The following is a 16772-nucleotide window of genomic DNA, read 5'->3' as shown; positions in this document are numbered from 1 at the left end:
CTGCCGTTTCAGGCAAGCCTTGCTAATTCCAGTTATTTCTCCGTCAGCAGCAAAGCTGGTGCTGCCCAGCCCCACCAGCCTCTGGGTGCAGAGATCTGGGACACGAGGGTGCTGAGCTCAGAAAGCCGTGGGCATCACCCGGCCCCCGGTGCAGCTGCAGGAGCCTTTCCCTGCACTGCTCCCTGCACAATAGCTTTTGGGTTAAAAATTGAAGGGTTTCTGTTCTTTTTTTTCCTCTTTTTTTTTTTTTTTTATAATTGTCCTCTAGAAAAATGGGATGAATAAGTTGATTTAATTTTTTCCCCATGTCTCGTTGCCACATATGAAGGCCCATAAATCCTAGGCGAAGCACAGCAGCGCAGCAGCCACAGCAGAAACCCGGAGCTCTCCGGAGCGCAGCACGCTCGAGCCGGGGGCTCAAACATTTCCCATTTCCTCGAAGACAGAAACAGGAAAATGCCCGGGGCTTCTCCTGAGGGGTGCACGGGGCGCAAATGGCCCCACAGGCTGCAGTTGTGCATGCGTGGGGATGAGCCACATGCGTGCCCGTGCTCCTGCCTGGCACGCTTTTTTGCATTGCAGGGTTATTTTGGGATTCCTGGCAGTGCTCGGGATCCGTGCATGGTGGCTTTCCTGGGAGCTTGCGGGAACCCCTGCGTGCTTGGGCTTTTGCACGGCACAATTGAGTAACAGAGACCGAGATTCATGCGCTGTCCGCCCTCGGGACAGAGCGTCTGGTGACGGATGTGCCCCGCTCTGGGCTCCCGTGTGATTTCCGAGCCTTGCAAAGCGCCTGATCCAAGGTCAGCCCCCGGGCAGGCACGGTGCCCGGCCACCTCCATGGCCCCTTGGCATCCCTGGACCTGCTGAGCGCCGTGGGGATGGTGTGAATGGTGTCCCGGTGCGCTGTGCCAACGGCTGTGCCACGGAGAGCATCCTCGCGTGGCCTCAGCTCCACTACCCCTGTGCAGGGCAGGAGCAGAGGCAGCGCAGGGACAGCGAGGCTGGAGCCCCCAGCCTCAACCCCCGCGGTGCGGCTCCATCGTGCTGCCAAACTGGTTTGTAATGGGAACCAGCAGCTGCCCCAGCGCGGAGGCCGGATCAGGCTCCCCGGCCGCGCTGCCCGCTCCGGCTGGATGCCGCCCGGGCACCGGCGCTGGCTCGGAGCCGCCGCGGGGCTTGGGAAGCGGGTGCTGAGCGTGGGCAGAGGGAGGCTCCCGCATGACACAGCCCGGAGGGGAGCCGTGCATGGAAAATAGGAGCCGAATGTTTTTCCAGCTTGAAGCCCAAACAAAAGGTTTTGTAATAAATGCGTCCCTCGGCCCCGGCTCTGCACCCGGCGCGGCTGGCCGGCACGGCCCCCCCCACCCCCCCCATGGCCCCGGCGAGGCGCTCCCCGATTTCCCCCCGTGGTGCTGCCAGGACGGGGGCCAAGGGGCAGAGCTGTCCCAGGCCCCCGTGCCACGGGGCAGGGCCCAGCGCCGCCGCCGCGAGCCCTCGTGCTTTTTCATGCAAAATCTGCCCTTAAAAAAAGATCGCTTCAGCGGGGTTTTGTTTGCTTTCGTCAAAAGCGGGACGCGGACACGTGGGAAAGAGGTGAAGAGCGGGGTGCCTGCGGGGGCCGCGATGCCCGGCGGGTTTTGGCTTCTCCTCCTGCCGGGGGCACAAGGGGGGCTCACAATGGGGTTGCTGCGGGTGCTGGGTGCGCATCGGGAGGAGCCGGGGAGCAAAAGGGCACTGGGAAGCGGAGCCAGCCCTGGTTGCTCGTCTGTCTGAGGGCTGGCGTCGCTTACAGAAATAAATAAGTCCCACCAAGAAAACATTCTGCGTCTTCTTCGCTGCTGGTGCTTGAGCTCCGGGTCAGTCATTTGGCTTGGCAAAGGGTCAGCGGTAATAAAGCCCGCCCGAGTCAAGCGCTCCCCGCCTTGCCGGGACACGGGGCTGGCTCTGATGCTACCAAACCTTTAAACTCGCCCAGGTCGCCAGCCTCACAGCAGTTCTCCCAAACCCACTTGTGACGCTGCGTTCACTGCTCCTACGGGCCACCTTCCCCGAGTGGGGTCCAGAAGTGTCTGTTTTCCCCCAGGATGGTCGTTCCCATCATCATCGGTGCGGCCACCCCGGTGTGTTTGGGACCCGCCGTGTATTCGGGACAGCTCGGCTGGTGGCAACGTCTGGGGGAAGGAGAAATATCAGGGGAAGGGCCGGGGTGGGCTCTGCTCCCCCCTCCGGTCCGGCCAGGCGCAGGCAGAGGGAGGCTTCGGGATCTGGAAGCCTTTAAAGCAGATTAGACCAGATATTGGATTGCACTGGAAATTAGGAGCCCGGTAATGAGATTGTGGCTTCGGCTAGCTGCAGATTAGCGTTACTCGGGGTTTGAAGCTCTTTGTTTATAGCAAATATAGATGGGGCAGACAGACAGACAGACAGACAAGCCTTGTCCCAGGGGTGGAGCTGCAAAGCTGCGATGGGTCGGGGCTGGGGGGTGTCAAGATATCCCCTGCACCTCGGGGTCCTGGGCGACCCGGGGCCCCTCATCCGCCTCTGCACACCCCGGGAGCAGGGTGAGGACAGCGGGCACGGGGCTCGGCTGCCTCTGCCACGGGGTTCAGAGGGGGCCGGGAGGTTTGGAGCCATCTCCAGAGAAGCAGAGTGGCTGGAATTCCCTGCGAGGCTTTCAGCTCCGAGACAAAAGAAATGTGGGAACTACTAAAAAAAAAAAGGGAAAAAAAAATTCAAATTGAAAAATCAAAACAACTGATTCAGTGGTGTTGAAACATCTTGTGACAGCGCTGGAGGAATTTTTTCCAAACGGGGTTCTGGGAAGGATCGGCCTGGTTTTAACACAGCCCGCTTCCGTCCCTATGGCCGCGCACGTGCTGAGGGGCCGCGTCCCCCTGGGCACGGAGCTGAGCCCCTCGGGAACCCGGGGGCTGCTTCCTCCGGTGCTGCAGGCTCGTGGGGCGCTGCATCCAGCTCTGCTAAGAGGTCCTGAGCTGCTCCGGGGTGTAAAGGATCCAGATCGCCTCCATTCCCCGCCGAAAACGGTCATTATGGGGAAAATCTGAAATACAAGCCGGGAGCGCCGGAGCCAGCGCTGGCCGGGCGACGGGAGCGTGGTTTATGGTAGCGGCTTGTCAGAGTTTCCACTGAACACCTCGGGCTTTCTGGGATCTCACATCGGCTCACATAAATTAAATTAAATTAAATAACATAAACTAAGCTAATGTCTGAGCGTCGCGCACCCGATCCCCTCGCTGGGGCGTGAGCGCGTTTGAAGTGCGGCCGGCGCAGACTTCCCCGCGCCGCCGGGACGTGCAGGGGGCAAGAGGGGAAACCGGGGCGGGCGTTTCGGTGCTGAGCCCCGTGTAGGGGCACGGAGCAAAGCACGGGGCTCAGCAGCGGGGCTTCGGGCACCCGAGTGCAGCAGGGGACGGGGATGGTGGGCAGGGGGTGCCCCAGGGGGCGCGGGGTGCCAAGGGCTCGAGCTGCGTTGGCAGGGGAAGATGGGGGTGTTTGGGTCCGGGCAGAGGGAGCCACACGCTTTTTTTTTTTTTTTTAATGAGTTAATTGACAGAACGCAGAAAAGTCACATGCTTTAAACCCGTGAAATCCCTGAGCGAAGGCTGGGCTTGTCAGTCATCCTTATAGGGCAAAGCGAGGGCAGGACCAGGCGAGGGGCCCCACGGTGCGGAGGGGTGCAGCCTCCGCGCCGCCCGTCCCCCCCAGCACCTCCTGTCCCCACAACACCTCCCGTCCCCCCCCATCACCTCCTGTCCCCCCCATCACCTCCTGTCCCCCCCAGCACCTCCCGTCCCCCCCAGCACCATCCCCGCCACCCACACCATGTCCCCAACCCCGCTGCCACCGCACCCGAGACCCCGCAGCGGGGAGACCCCAGGCACGGGGTGGGCGATCACACCGGGGGCTACCGAGCACCCCACCAGGGGAATTTGCTGGGTGCTGCGTGCGGGGAGATGATGGGTGCGGCGGGGAAGGGATGGGTGCGGTGCCCCAAGAGGTGAAAGGGGACTGTGGGCTGTGGGACCGGGACCCCGGGGTGCCCAGGTTTGGCGGCTGTGGAGGGGCTGGGCAGGGCCGCGGCACCTCCCTGGCAGGTAACCCAATCCCTCCCCGCCGCCCCCCGCCCTCCGCCCCGCTGCCGAGCAGAAACGCCGCCGAGGCTCCCAGTCCTGAAATTTATTTTAATGTAAACCTAGCTCTGAGGCAGCTTTTTCTCATTTTTAAACTATTTCATATCAATCCTTGGCCTGACATTTGTTTTCTTTGAATTTGGTGGGGAGCGTGGTCTGCATTGCTGAGGATATCTCCTCAGGAATCTTGGCAGAGGCCGCACCGTATCTTTGAAGAAACGGCAAATGCAAAACAGAAGGCAGATATTAGAGGAGCACAAACAAGATTTTCCCCGTGCTCACCCCAGAAGCGGCACAGCAGCAGTGGGACCGGGGGCTCGGGCACTCGGGATGGTGGCAGAGGGACCCCACGGGGGGCACCGCAGCTCCCCGGGCATGGGGCGACCCCGCTGCACCCCCAGGCCCCAGGTGGGGTCGGTGGCCCCGACACTGGTGGCACTGCCCCAGGTTTTTTGGGTGCCATCGGGTCCCCACCACCTGTAGCAGCCCGGCGCGAATGCAGGAGGGGAAATCGCCCGGTTGGGTGGAAAAGGAGAGGAAACGGGGATCAAAGGGCCCAGCAAAAGCAGGGAGACGGGATTTCAAACCCGTGACATTAAAATAAAACGACTGTTAGGATAAACACTGAAACACAGTTTCCCATCCCAGGCAGCCAGCCTCGCTGTCAGAGAGCCGGGAGGCTAGGATTATGTACTTTGGCATTTCACACCCGAAAGAAGTTTTCACAGCAGCTCACAAATTTGCTGTCGTATCTGGGCGGCCAGGAGAGCACCAGAACACGGATGAGGAGCGCGGTGGTGCTGAGCCTGGAAAAAGAATGGAGTGGGGATGCCGGGACCGCGTCGGGACCACGAGGAGCCCACCAGTGGCACCGGAGCCGCAGGGCACGAGGAGGAGCAGCCTCGGCTCCCGGTGCCCCAGCTCCATCCCTGCCATGGCACGAGGCTGGCGATGGGCGGCGCGCATCCATCCTGGGCTACGGGTGCTGTGGCTGACGGCTCCGTGCCGCAAACCGGAGCCGCCGAGGAGGTTTTTGTGAACTCAGGGGTGATGAAGGGAGGTTGTTGTCCCAACAGCGTTTGGATCCGGGCAAGGAGAAGCTCCTGGACCCGGTCTCAAGGGTCGTCCTGCGGAGCAGCCGTTTGCTGCTTAGATCCTAACGCAGCGAGGAGCGAGGGGCTGTGCGCCCAGCCTGCCTTCTCCCCCCATCTCGGCTCTGCCCCCAGCTGCTGCCCCTGGAGCAGCCCTGATGCCCCTGGCTCTTGGCAGGAGCCGGGCAGCCCCGGCCCCCTCCACCCCCAGCCCCAAATTTTGCCCCGGTGATGGGTCGCCGGGTGCCGAGGAGGTGGCTGACGACGCTTTGCTTGCCATGGGTGCAGCTCGGAAGGATGGGAGGAGATGCCTGGCTGTGGCCACGCTCCCACCGTGGATAATTCTCCATCATCCCCCATCGTGGGGCTGCCCTGAGCACCCTGCTCCTACGTCCCAGGCATAAAGCCTTCAAGTGCATCCTCGGGGTGACTTCTGGGACACTCGCTGTCCCACAAACCGACACAGCTCGTCCTGACGAGACCGGGCGAATGCGATCGCTTTTATTTATAAAACACACAGAGGAATAAAGCCCTCTGGAGGAGGAGGGAAGAGCGCCAAGCCGCCTTGCCCCGCGGTGCGCTCGCTCCAACCAGCACTCAGCCGCCGTGGCTGGGCTGCGGCTTTGGACGGGGCCCGGCTGAGCGGCCGCGGCTCTTCCCACCAGCTGCCGGCCCCAAAACGCCCGGCAGCTTTGGGTTCCCACCATGGGCGATGCCTGAGACCTTGGCACATCCAGATACAGAAACCTCCCCCTGGGGATGCGCGGGCAGGTGCAGTGGATGCAGCAGGTGTATGGGATTTGGAGAGGCACGGGGCTAATCCTGCACAGGGGCACGGCTGTGTGCGCCTTTGGTGTGGTGCTGCCCTAACGCCGCTCTTCTCAGCACACTCACAAGGGACAGGGACCTGCAACAAATAATGAAATGTCCCTGAAGACCCCACGCTGCTCGGTGGGGCCGGGCAGCAGCTCCCCAACCTTTGCAGATCCCTGTGCGGCGTCCCTGTGTGGGATGGGGCAGCGCAGGCTGCGCACCCAAAGGCTCCAGCCGGGACCACAGCTCGTTACCAAGCCGGTGACCCCGACACGAGGCCGGTTTCAATGTCTGCGGCTCGTGGCCGCTTGCCTGCAAATTCCCTGCCATGGGAATCGCTGTCTGCGGGGCCCTCCGGGCTTGGCGGATTTCTTTGCAAAACACCCATCGGGTTTGAAACCCTGCTTCTGCGCGGGACCTGCGAGGACACAGCAGTGCTGGTCCCTGTGGACCCTGCACAAACACTGCAGCGCCTTGCAGAGGGCTGGGTCCTGCAGCTGCCACCATCCCACGGTGTCCGTGCAGGTGCTGCATGGCACAAGGCAGGGACACCACGCCCTGGCATCACCGACCTCACCACATGCCCCGGTGCTTGGCTCGCTCCGCACCGTCCTTTCGTTTTTTTTGGGAAGGGCACCGTCCCCCCGGGAGGAGGAGGAGGAGGAGGAGGAGGAGAGGGGAAGAAGAGGGGAAGGAAAAAAAGAATCCCCACAAAAATGTCTTCATAACAGGAAACGTCTCATAAAATACCTGTGGTTTGGCATGTGTGATCCGACTGGTCAAACTATGCACCTGGCAGGCAACCCTGCTATTAATGCTGCGCACAGTCTGGTATTTCGGTGGGGCTGCAGCTCGGAGGGGGAGGACGGGAGCGGGAAGCTCGGGGAGCAGGAGCCCTCCGCGGGGCTGGCTGCGGGGGAACGCGCCCGTCAGGTCCCACGGGGTCTGGAGCAGCCCCATCAGGGCTGAAACCCCGTCTGCAGCACCCAGGGGTGCGTTGAGCCGGGCCGAGCCTCCAGCAGAGCGTGCGGCTCCATGCCCGGCTGCAGAGCAGCCCGAGCATGCTGCTGTTAATTACTGCTTAATTACAGCAGGTCAGGGCGCAGGGGTTGGCTGAGCACTGCTGGGCGAGGGGCTGCTCCTGATGCCCCCCAGAAGCGGGCTCCTGGTGCGGTGAGACCTGCGGAAGGGCCGCAGCACTGACAAACACCCTGCTCGTGCTGCCTGGATCCGTCCTGGGGCTGCGGGTGCTGCTTCCAGGCTGGGCTGGTCGGGAAACCTCAGCCACCGGTGCGTGCCGGGCCCGCGGCGATCACACAAAGGCCGTTTGTGAAGAGCCCTGTAGGAGCAGAAACACCGAATTTCGGCAGGTCGGGGCCCTGCTTTTCCGTGCTGACCTGTGTCCGTGACAGAGCAGATGTGGGGCTCTCTGCCCACGTCTCCGAGTGCTGCGGTGCCGCCGAGGCGGGGGGTGCGAGGAGCTGTTCCCCGGGGATGGCTTCGTCGTGCGCGTCAGCAGCGATCAGCCCGGGGCTCCGCCGCGCTCAGCGGAGGAGTTTTGACAGCTGGAGGTGAGGGATTAAGCCCTGAGCTGTGACCTGCGGCGGGCTCACGCCTCGCTGTGCTGCGGCACGCACACGCCGAGGGGCATTAATCCGCCTTAGCTGATCCCTGACCCGGTGGCTGCGGGATCAAGCGGCGGCACCGACCCCATCGGCAGTACCCTGGCTCCAGGCAGGATGAACCGCGGGCACCGGGCGGCGTGCACAGCGAGCAGCGTGTGCTGGAGCAGCGTGCACCACTTGCGTCCCCGCCGTGTCCCAAAAGTCAGCCTGGCATCCCCAGGACATCGCCGCCGGGGGCAGGGCGTGCTCCCCGCACGCTCGCCGCTCTCCGCACGCCGCACATGGCTCAGGCGTGTCGGGAGGCGAGTCAAGACAGGGAGAAGTACCCGGCTTGGGGTTTGCAGAAATCTTTTTAGCAGCTGTGTGCAAACCAGCTGTTTTATGGCCGGCGCAGCGAGTGGAGTCTGGCTTCCTACAGCCTCGTGTTGTGCAGCCCTCAAACTCCTCCCGCCGCAGCAGCCGCCCCCGTCGCAGCCGCGCCAGCGCCAGCCCCGCTCCCCTCCTGCTCCCCAGCCCGGCCGCGGGCGTCCCGAGCTCCACGGGTGCCGGCTGCCCGTGTGCCTGGCCCCAGCCTCCCCCTGCAGTAGTTATTAACGCAGCGGGGGTTAATTAGCGCAGAGCCCCCAGCTCCGGGGTTAATTTGGCTGCAGCTCCTGCCTGGATCTGAGCGCTACAGATGGACACAGCTGCTGCCCGCAGCCTGCTGGGCGATGCACCGTGCCGTGCCATGCCATGCCTTTCTGTGCCATGCCATGCCGTGCCATGCCGTGCTGTGCTGTGCTGTGCCATGCCATGTCGTGCCGTGCTGTGCCATGCCATGCTGTGCCATGCTATGCTGTGCCGTGCCATGCCATGCCATGCCTTTCCGTGCCATGCCATGTCGTGCTGTGCTGTGCTATGCCATGCTATGCTGTGCCGTGCCATGCCATGCCATGCCGTGCCCTGTCATGCCATGCCATGCCATGCCATGCCGTGCCAGCTGTGTGCTGGGGCCAGGCGCGGCACTCCCGGGGTGGCAGGAAGCTGCGTGCAGATGGGGTGGGGTGTTTTCTTTTCGACAAGGAAAATGTTTTCTTGTTCCCTCTGATGAAGGGCGGGCGAGGCTCTGGATCCGTGCGGCGCGTACAGCAGCTTTTGGATCGGATCAGGTGTCATGCATTTAAGGACTCGCCCGTGCCAAGACTCTCCCCGCGCGCTCCTGCGCTGCTCGGCCGAGCTGCTGTGCGATGCCTTTGGCTTTCGCAGCCCGGCCTGCGGAAATAACGTGCTCGCTCTCCCTTTCAATAGCTCACTTTTCGTTTTTGACTCGTTTTATTATTATTTTTAAAGCATGTGTAGCGCAAACCAAATCACCTACCTCCCACTGGAGCCGGTCCAGCCCCGTGTTGAACTTGGAAAACCTCCCTGCTTTATTTTTTATGGTAAATGACCGGAGGATGGAGCGGCTCGATGGGACACGGCGGCGTCCAAGCCCGCGCCGCCTCCAGCCCACCCACGGGCGCCGGCTGCTCTCTCGGTGCTTTCTCTTCGTGACGTCCCCCCGTGCACTGCATTTTGCAGTGGGGTGCCCATGCCCTGTCCCAAGTGCTCCCAGTGCATGGCATTGGGATGGTGACAGGGACAGGGCGGTGACAAACCTACATGGGGGCTCGAGAACATGGCCGGGGCTGGCATGGCCGCGGCTTTGGGCTGGGGCTGAAGCCGGGGCCAGTGCTGACGGTGTTTTTACTGCTGGGTTTAAACAAGTTCTGCGCTTTACTGACCTCCAACCACAATCGCGGATCCCCCGTGGATCACATATATTGACTTAAAAAATAATTAGCGTCGAAGCGAGCGGGTGCTGCGCCCGCCTGCCAGCCCCATCGTTAATACCGAAGGAGCAGGGGCCGTAAATCAGCCGCAGCGGCGCGAACAAGCCCGCGGCTGTGAGCGCAGGGGAGCGCACGGCTGCAGCAGTCTGCGAGCGGGGCCGTGCCGGGGGCTTGGACACGGGGCCGGGAAGCGAAAGCAGAGAAGGTGCCGGGATTGCACCGCCGCTGCCGGATCCGGCCCCCGTGCCGCACGCCCCTGCCCTCTGCTCGGCGAGCACAAGGCGCAGCCTGTTCCTGGCGCGGCGGGGGCTGCGCTCCCCCAGCCCTGGCGCTGCTGTGAGAACAAGGTGACATTTCTTGTCTCGTTTCTCGTGCTCTAAGTGTGAGATTTTTTTTTTCTTTTTCTTTTTTTTTTTTTTCCCTCCGGTGCTTTCATTGCGTGCCAGGGGTTTTTAACACGTCTGCTCGCGCGGTGCCAGGGGAGCAGACACTTGCACAGCTAGCGCGGCGGCGGCGCGCTCTGAAGCCGTGCCAGGGGTCTCCGCGCAGGGCCGGCCGCGCACCCGCTGCTCCGGAGCCCGCTCCCCACTGCCAGCCCCTTGGGAGGGACAGCACGGCTTGGCTGAGCCCCCTGAACGCACCCCCTTTATAAACTCTCCGGCCCCATCTGCTCCTGCTGGGCTTGTTTTTCCTGGCCGGGGAGGTTGTGCTCCAACTACTGTACGGCGCGGGGACGGGCAGGGGATGGTGGCCTCATCCCGTGGTGCTCGGGGGCAGGAAGGGCTGTGCCACGGACCTGCAGAGCCCCCAGCACATCTCCCCTTCTCCAGGTGGGAAAAACAAGCCCCCTGTGCCGTCCCTGCCGGCCGCAGACAATTCTCTCCTGAACCGCTGGCCCTGCAGGATTTTTGGCTCCTTGGCAAGCCAGCCAGCTCGCGGCGGTGTCTTCAAGGATGGACACATCACAGGGCTGTTAAGAGTGATGAATTACTTAACGCAGGAGATCTCAGGCATGAAAGAGCCTCTTCTTAGCCATGCTGTGCACACTTGATCCATCAGACGAAACTCCAGACATTGCCAGTTTATGAAGTCACTGCCCGGGGCTACCGCCTATCGCAGGGACTCCAGCGGCCAGTGCCTGCCTTAAGCCACCTGCGGGGTCCCAGGCCAGGTCTGCAGCCCTGCAGCCCCCTCGGGAGGACAGGTGAAGCCACCCGGCCGCATTAAAGGAGAGCACGGGCGAGCTAAGCCCTGTCTGGAGGTGATCCATGGCCGCTTATCTCAGCCACGGAGCAGGTTGCCTTGATTTAGCACCCGGCGCGCAGCAAGACCGCAGCCGGAGCCAAAGCAGGCAGATCGCCGTGGCCACCGTCCCCGTCCCCCTTCTCCTTTTGGCTCCAGGTGCTGCTGATGGCTATGGGGTGTCCCAACATCTGCAGCTCCTCCTGCCCCAGCCACCTGGTCGGGATTGTCCCCATCGCCACAGCCCCGACGGCACCCGGCGGCACTCGGGCTGAGCCGTGCCAAGGCGCTGCTCCCGCCGTGCGGGCTGCTCAGAGCAACAGGGAGCATCCCGCGAAAGCTCCCGAATCGAGGGGAGGAACAAGTCTGAGCAAAGCCCAAGTGGCAGAAAAGAGAGATAGGAAATGAGGGGAAGGGATGGAGTCAGAGCCAGAGGCACGGGGGTCATTCCAGGTAAGGAAAACAAATAAATAGCTGATTCAGGATTTTGTTCTCCTCTTTTATTTAGCAGAAACCGTATTTTTACAGCTGTAGTCCCTTAAAAACGGGATTTTTTCCCCCTTAAACAGACCCCTGTAAAATAATGCTTCATAAAAATAAGCGTTCCTCTTCTAAACCCTGCAAACAATAAGGCCGGCGAGGCGCTCGCTCGGCGCTGCCGAGGACCCCGGCAGGGTCCTGCTGTTGCCCCCAGCCCCAGCAGCACACGAGGCCTCCGCCAACCTGCCAAGCACTTGCAGCACGGGGAGCAATCCCACGCCAGGGCTCCCTTTACTTAATTTGGTTTAATTATATTTTAGCTTATTTATTTATTTTTCCCCTCCGCGCTGCAGCTTTTTTTTTTTCGCTGCTGTTTCAGCAAAAGCGATCCAAGAAATTCCGACCAAATCCCGGCGCGCTGCAGCCCTGTCCCTGCCTCCCTGCCGGGGAGAGGCGAAGGGCTTAATTCTCATTAATAACCACCACGGGTCAATTATTGCGAGGAGGAGGGAAAAAAAAAATACCAGCAAAGCTCTTTGGCATCACGTGTTATTTAAGCTTCTGAAAATAAATGTTCTCCGCAAATCAATCTGTTTGCAGCTCCGCACATGGGGCTGGCACAGAACATGTTGCTAGAGGAGAGGTGTATTTATAGAGGGTGTTTATTTTAAATAAACAGGCTCTTAAGGCCGAGGCTGCTGCTCCCAAGCTCCGCAGCCATCCCCGGGGCTTTCCCAGCTGAGGGTCCCGTCCTTTGCCCTCTGAGCGAGCTCCTGGTTCTGTGCATGAAGCACCGCAGCTGACCCCGATCGTGGCAAGGTTTGGGCTCTGACCTCGCAGTTTGGGGCTGCCAGGAGCTGCCTGGGCAGGCAGGGCTCTGCTTATGGCACAGGATCCGTGCGTTTATCCTGCATCCCCCGGCTGGTGCGTGTCGGGAAGGGGAACGCTTCCAGGGGCGCAGAGAAAGGGAATTTCGGGTGTCCCCACTCCCCCAGGACCCTTCCCAGGGCCCTGGCTGCATGCTCACCACTGAGCCTTGTGGGACGAGGGGTGGAAATTGGGCTCGGGTCCCCCCTCACTGCCATTTCGTCCGCAGGAGCGGCGCGGGCCAGGATGCTGCCGGACGCCGCGGTGCTGCTGCTGCTGCTGGTGGTGGTCGGCCTTCGCTCGGCGGCGGGAGGAGGAGCGGCGGGCTACGCGCAAGTGAAGTACATGCAGCCCATGGTGAAGGGGCCCCTGGGACCCCCCTTTCGGGAAGGCAAAGGGCAGTACCTCGGTAAGGGACGCGCTCGGCGGGGGGCTGGGAGGATGGGGGGGATGAGGCTGCCTGTGAGACCGGGGGACTGCAGCGTCCCGCAGCATCCTACAGTATCCTGCAGCATCCCATAGCATCCCGCAGCATCCCACAACATCCCACAGCATCCCGCAACATCCCACAGTTGCCGGGTGCTCCCCATCACCCCCGAGCCCCAGGGCCGGCACCATCCCAGCGAGTGCTGCCCTGCAGATTGCTCTCTTTCCCCCAGAAAAAGAAATAAGACCAGGGGGTGACAGCATAGAGAGGCTGAGCAAAGCCCTTGCTGGGGCCGGGTGGTTTTCCAGTTCTTGCCCTGCTCGCATCCCTTGGGGTGCACAGTCTTGGGGCTCATGCACGAAGCAGCCCCACAGCCCTTTGCTCTCCTTTTCCTCCTTTTCTGCAAATTTTCCAGTGGCTTTGGGTTTCATGCCCGGGCACGGGAGCCCTGACACTCGCTGCGTCCCTCTCGTTGCTGTTAAACCCAAGCCGTCCCCACAGGGCTTTTTTTCCACTCCTCCACCTATTCTGTTTTCCCTGTCTGCGTTTTGCACCAGCTGGGAAAGGAAAGAGGGCCAAGGCCCAAGCTGGGAGACCCAGCCCAGCACGACGAGGGTGAGAGAGAGTGATTTCCTCCTCCACACGTGTTAAATCAATCCCCACCAGGCAACATGTGCCGCTCGGAGGGGCAGAGGCGCTGAGGTCATTGCTCCGAGCCGCCAGCCCCTCTGCCGCGCTTCCAGCCGAGCTGCAGCCTTTCATAACCGCCGGCCCCGAGCCGCCCTGCCCGCACGCCCTGCTTGAACATCCTGCCTGCACGCCCTGCTTGCACGCCCTGTCTGCACGCCTTGCCTTCACACCCTGCCTGCATGCCCTGTCTGCACGCCTTGCCTGCTTGCACGCCTTGCTTGCACACCCAGACTGCACACCCTGCCTGCATCCCATGCCTGCACCCCAGAGCCTGCCTGGGGCTCCCTTTGTGCCCTGGTGCCAAAGCTCAGAAGGGTCCATCACAGCCCCAAACCCGGGGGTTATTAGCTTGTGCTAATTACACATCCCCTCTGTAAAATTAAAAGTGTTGAGTGTGGCCAGGTATCTCCGGCGCTTCTTGGCTCCTCTGCCAAGGGAGCCCCCAGCACCTCCCCGAGGTGTCCGCGGCTGTCGTCACACCCGGGCGATATCAGCACGTCGAGGAGGGGGTGGACGGGGGGGTACTGAGCCCTCTCCTTGGCACCCACACGGTGCTCCCGCTGCTCTCCTGCAGCCAGCACCAGGGCACGGGCAGCGCTATGGGATGGGGCAGGTCCCTGGGGTGCCCGGAGGCTCTGCTGTGGGGGGGCAAGAGTCACGGGGACCCCCCCCCAAAGGCTCGCTGAGACCCAGACCCTCCTGGGAGCTGAAGTCTTGGCTCTGGGAGGAGAAACCGGAGAAGGTTTGGCTGCCGGTGGCTGATTTACTGCTGGGCTGAATGGCTTATCAGGAGTTCAGCTCAGCACATATGTCAGAAAACACACAGCAAAACCTGGAGCCGAGGCATGCTCGGAGCCCCCCCCCCCCCTCCCCCCGGCTCCCTGCCCCCTTCCCAGCTGTTGTAAAGCTGCTCCCTGAATCCCAGCCAGAGACAAAAACCTTCCAGCGCAGCCTCACCAAAGAGCAGCGTTTCAGCTGCTGATGGGCCGGGATTCAAATATCTTCTCCCTGCTGCTTTTCCTTCTTTTTTTTTTTTTTTTTTCCTCCTACTTCCTATGCGTCTGAGCGGCTCGTGCTGCCGCCGAGCCTGCTGGCCGTAGCGGAGCAGCGAGCACTGACGCAGGCTGGGCTGATGCCGGGCAGAGCAACCTCACGGGGCGAAGAAGGGCAGACGGCACCCGGGGGGGCTCCCGCTGAGGCTGGTGGCCCCGCTGTAGGATGGAGGAACAGGACCCTAGTGGCCCTCACCCTCCAAAACCCCACGGGGAAAAACGGGCAGGGGGGCCACACGAAGCCGCCGGGGATGCCGGTGCCTCCCGCATCCCACCCAGCTCCCAGCTCTGCTTAACCTGCCCTTGGCAAGGCAAATCCCCGCTGGCCCCCTGCCCTGCTCGGGGCTCTCAGCTGACTCGCCGCGATGGCACAGGGCCGTGCCGGGACCCCGCTGCCCCCCCGAGCCGCCGGGCCCCCTGCGGCCCCCTGCTGCTGCCCCAGGCTGGTCTGGGGGGCTGGGACCCCTGCCTGGGGGGCCAGAGCCAGCCCCAGGGCTGCAGGCACTGCCTGGTCTGCTGGTGCCATCTAGTGAGAAGGACAGGGCTGCTTTCCTTGGGGTGCCAGACTGATTTTTTCCGACCCCAAACTGGGCTCCTGGCTGTGGGGAGGCAGCTCTGGACAGCTGGCAGCACGGCTGGGTGCTCACCCCGTGCCTGGGCTTCATCGCTTCTTTCCAAACGCATCCCTCCTTTCCAAGCACATCCCTTCTTTCCAAGCACATCCATCCTTTCCAAAAGCCGCAGAGAGGTAGAAATGTGTCTTTCCAAGCTCTGCCTGAGCCCATGCAGGTCCTGAGCAAACAGCACCAGTGGCCACATCCCCTCCTCTGCCCATGGGATCGCAGGGCTCTTCGCCCACGTTGCCCCTTTCCTCCCCGTGCCTCAGTTTCCCCCTGCATCCTCCCCAGACTGACCAGTGATTTTCTCTAAGCTGTTTTAAGGCCACTGGGGAAGTCGTAGCCCCATGGGCAGCCCCATTCACCCTCCTGCCCCTGGCCCCACAGAGAGCAGCAGGCTGCTTTGCCTGTCCATCCCCACAGAGCAGGGATGCTAACAGCATTTAAGCAGATAGTTGCGTGGTTGGGTTTATTTTGTCTGGGCTCAGAAGAGCATTCGTGGTTCTTCTGAGCATGAAGGCTGTCCCAAAGGCCCTGCCTCAGCAGCCCCCAGCTCGCTGCCACATGTGGGCCGTGCTCAGTGGGGTGCCCGGGGCTCCCCTGCACCCAGCTGGCCCCGGTGCGGCCGTGAGCCAAGCTGCAAGGGGCACAGCTTTAAAGGAAAAAAATGCCATGAGCAGTTTTACGAGGGAAATAGGCCTGAACTGCCAGCAGACAGGCACAGCAGGAGCAGCTGGGGCATCCAGGCCTGCAGCACCTCGGCTCGGGGCACTGGTAGGGTGCTGGATTATTCCTCCGATGGCCAGGTTACTCCTCCCGGTGTATCGAGGTCCCCATGGGGACGAAGGCAGCACCGGGGGCTGCAGGACCCACTGGGCGATGCCCACGCTCCTCGAGAAGCTCCCTGGTGCCAAGGCGAGGGCTCGCGGAGGCCGTGCCTGCCCCTTCCCCTTCCTGCTGCCCCAGCTGGCTCTTTGCGTTAGCATTCAGGGCAGCTTTGTTCATGCTTCGAGGGGAACACATAACCCCATGCTGCTGCCGTGAAAAGCAGAGCTCTGAGACATGCGTCTGTGGTAAGACATGGTCTTTTGAAATAGGATACCGCCGGGGCTGCAATGTCCCAGTTTCTCCCTGCTAACGTCCCCGGTTTGGTTTTCCCGTCTGCTTTTTTGGCCGCCTGCAAGTTGGCAGCTCGCGCCTGGCGTTTTTCTTGCGCTGCCTTGTGTGAGTGTGTGCGCACACTTTTCCCTTCCTTCGCGGGCTCAGCTGCGGAGCCTTGTTCTGATTCCATGCAAAATGACCTAGAAAACTAATTCTTTTCAAACCATTGCAAGAAGAGAAAAAAAAAAAAAAAGGGGGGGGGGGGGGGGAGAGAGGAGGAGAAAACACATTGAAATAATTTTCCGGAGAAAAATTTTTCCAGAATTCAAACCCCAGAAATCTGCCTCAGTGCAACGCTTCACGTCTCCCTTGCCTTCTTTCCCACACCGTTTTCTGGGGTGAGGAGCAGGAGGCTCGCAGAAATCCAGTGGCAGTGTCATGACAGACAAGTATTTCCTTAATCCAGGCTGCCAAGTGACCTCTGTTACAGGGGAGGAGGAGTGGGCCAGGCTTTGATATGTAGATAAGCTGCGAAAATGTTTCCATTACCGAAATTAAAACAAGCAGGCACCAGGCCTGGAGATGGCCAGAGCTAATTGCTGAGCTGGGAAAGGTGAAGCTGCCGCTGGTGCGCTGCGAGCCGCGCCTGCTGCTGCTGCCGTTGTGCTTTACACGTGTCCCAAACCTCCTCCTGTTGATTGAGGAAAGCTGAGGGTGGGCAGGTGATGGTGCTGTGGGCGCTTTGCTCCCCGGGCTGGCTCAGGAGCCCCCTCTGCCTCCTCCAGCAGCGCCAGGCTGGGGC

General features: G+C 61.7%; 1 protein-coding gene across 1 annotated transcript in view; it reads left to right on the top strand.

Annotated features, from left to right (window-relative positions):
• Positions 1–16772, top strand: part of COL8A2 (collagen type VIII alpha 2 chain) — a 33522-nt gene that overhangs the window by 10455 nt on the left and 6295 nt on the right. Inside the window, exon 2 of the mRNA XM_080567343.1 lies at positions 12313–12492. Coding sequence (XP_080423469.1) covers positions 12330–12492 — 163 coding nt within the window. The 5' untranslated portion in view covers positions 12313–12329. The remainder of the gene's footprint in view (positions 1–12312; positions 12493–16772) is intronic.

This window comes from Anser brachyrhynchus (assembly GCF_964034855.1).
Source record: "Anser brachyrhynchus genome assembly, chromosome: 24".
In the NCBI taxonomy this organism is placed as follows: Eukaryota; Metazoa; Chordata; class Aves; order Anseriformes; family Anatidae; genus Anser; species Anser brachyrhynchus.
The sequence above is the reverse complement of the archived record's forward strand: the minus strand, read 5'-3'. Positions and strand labels throughout refer to the sequence as shown.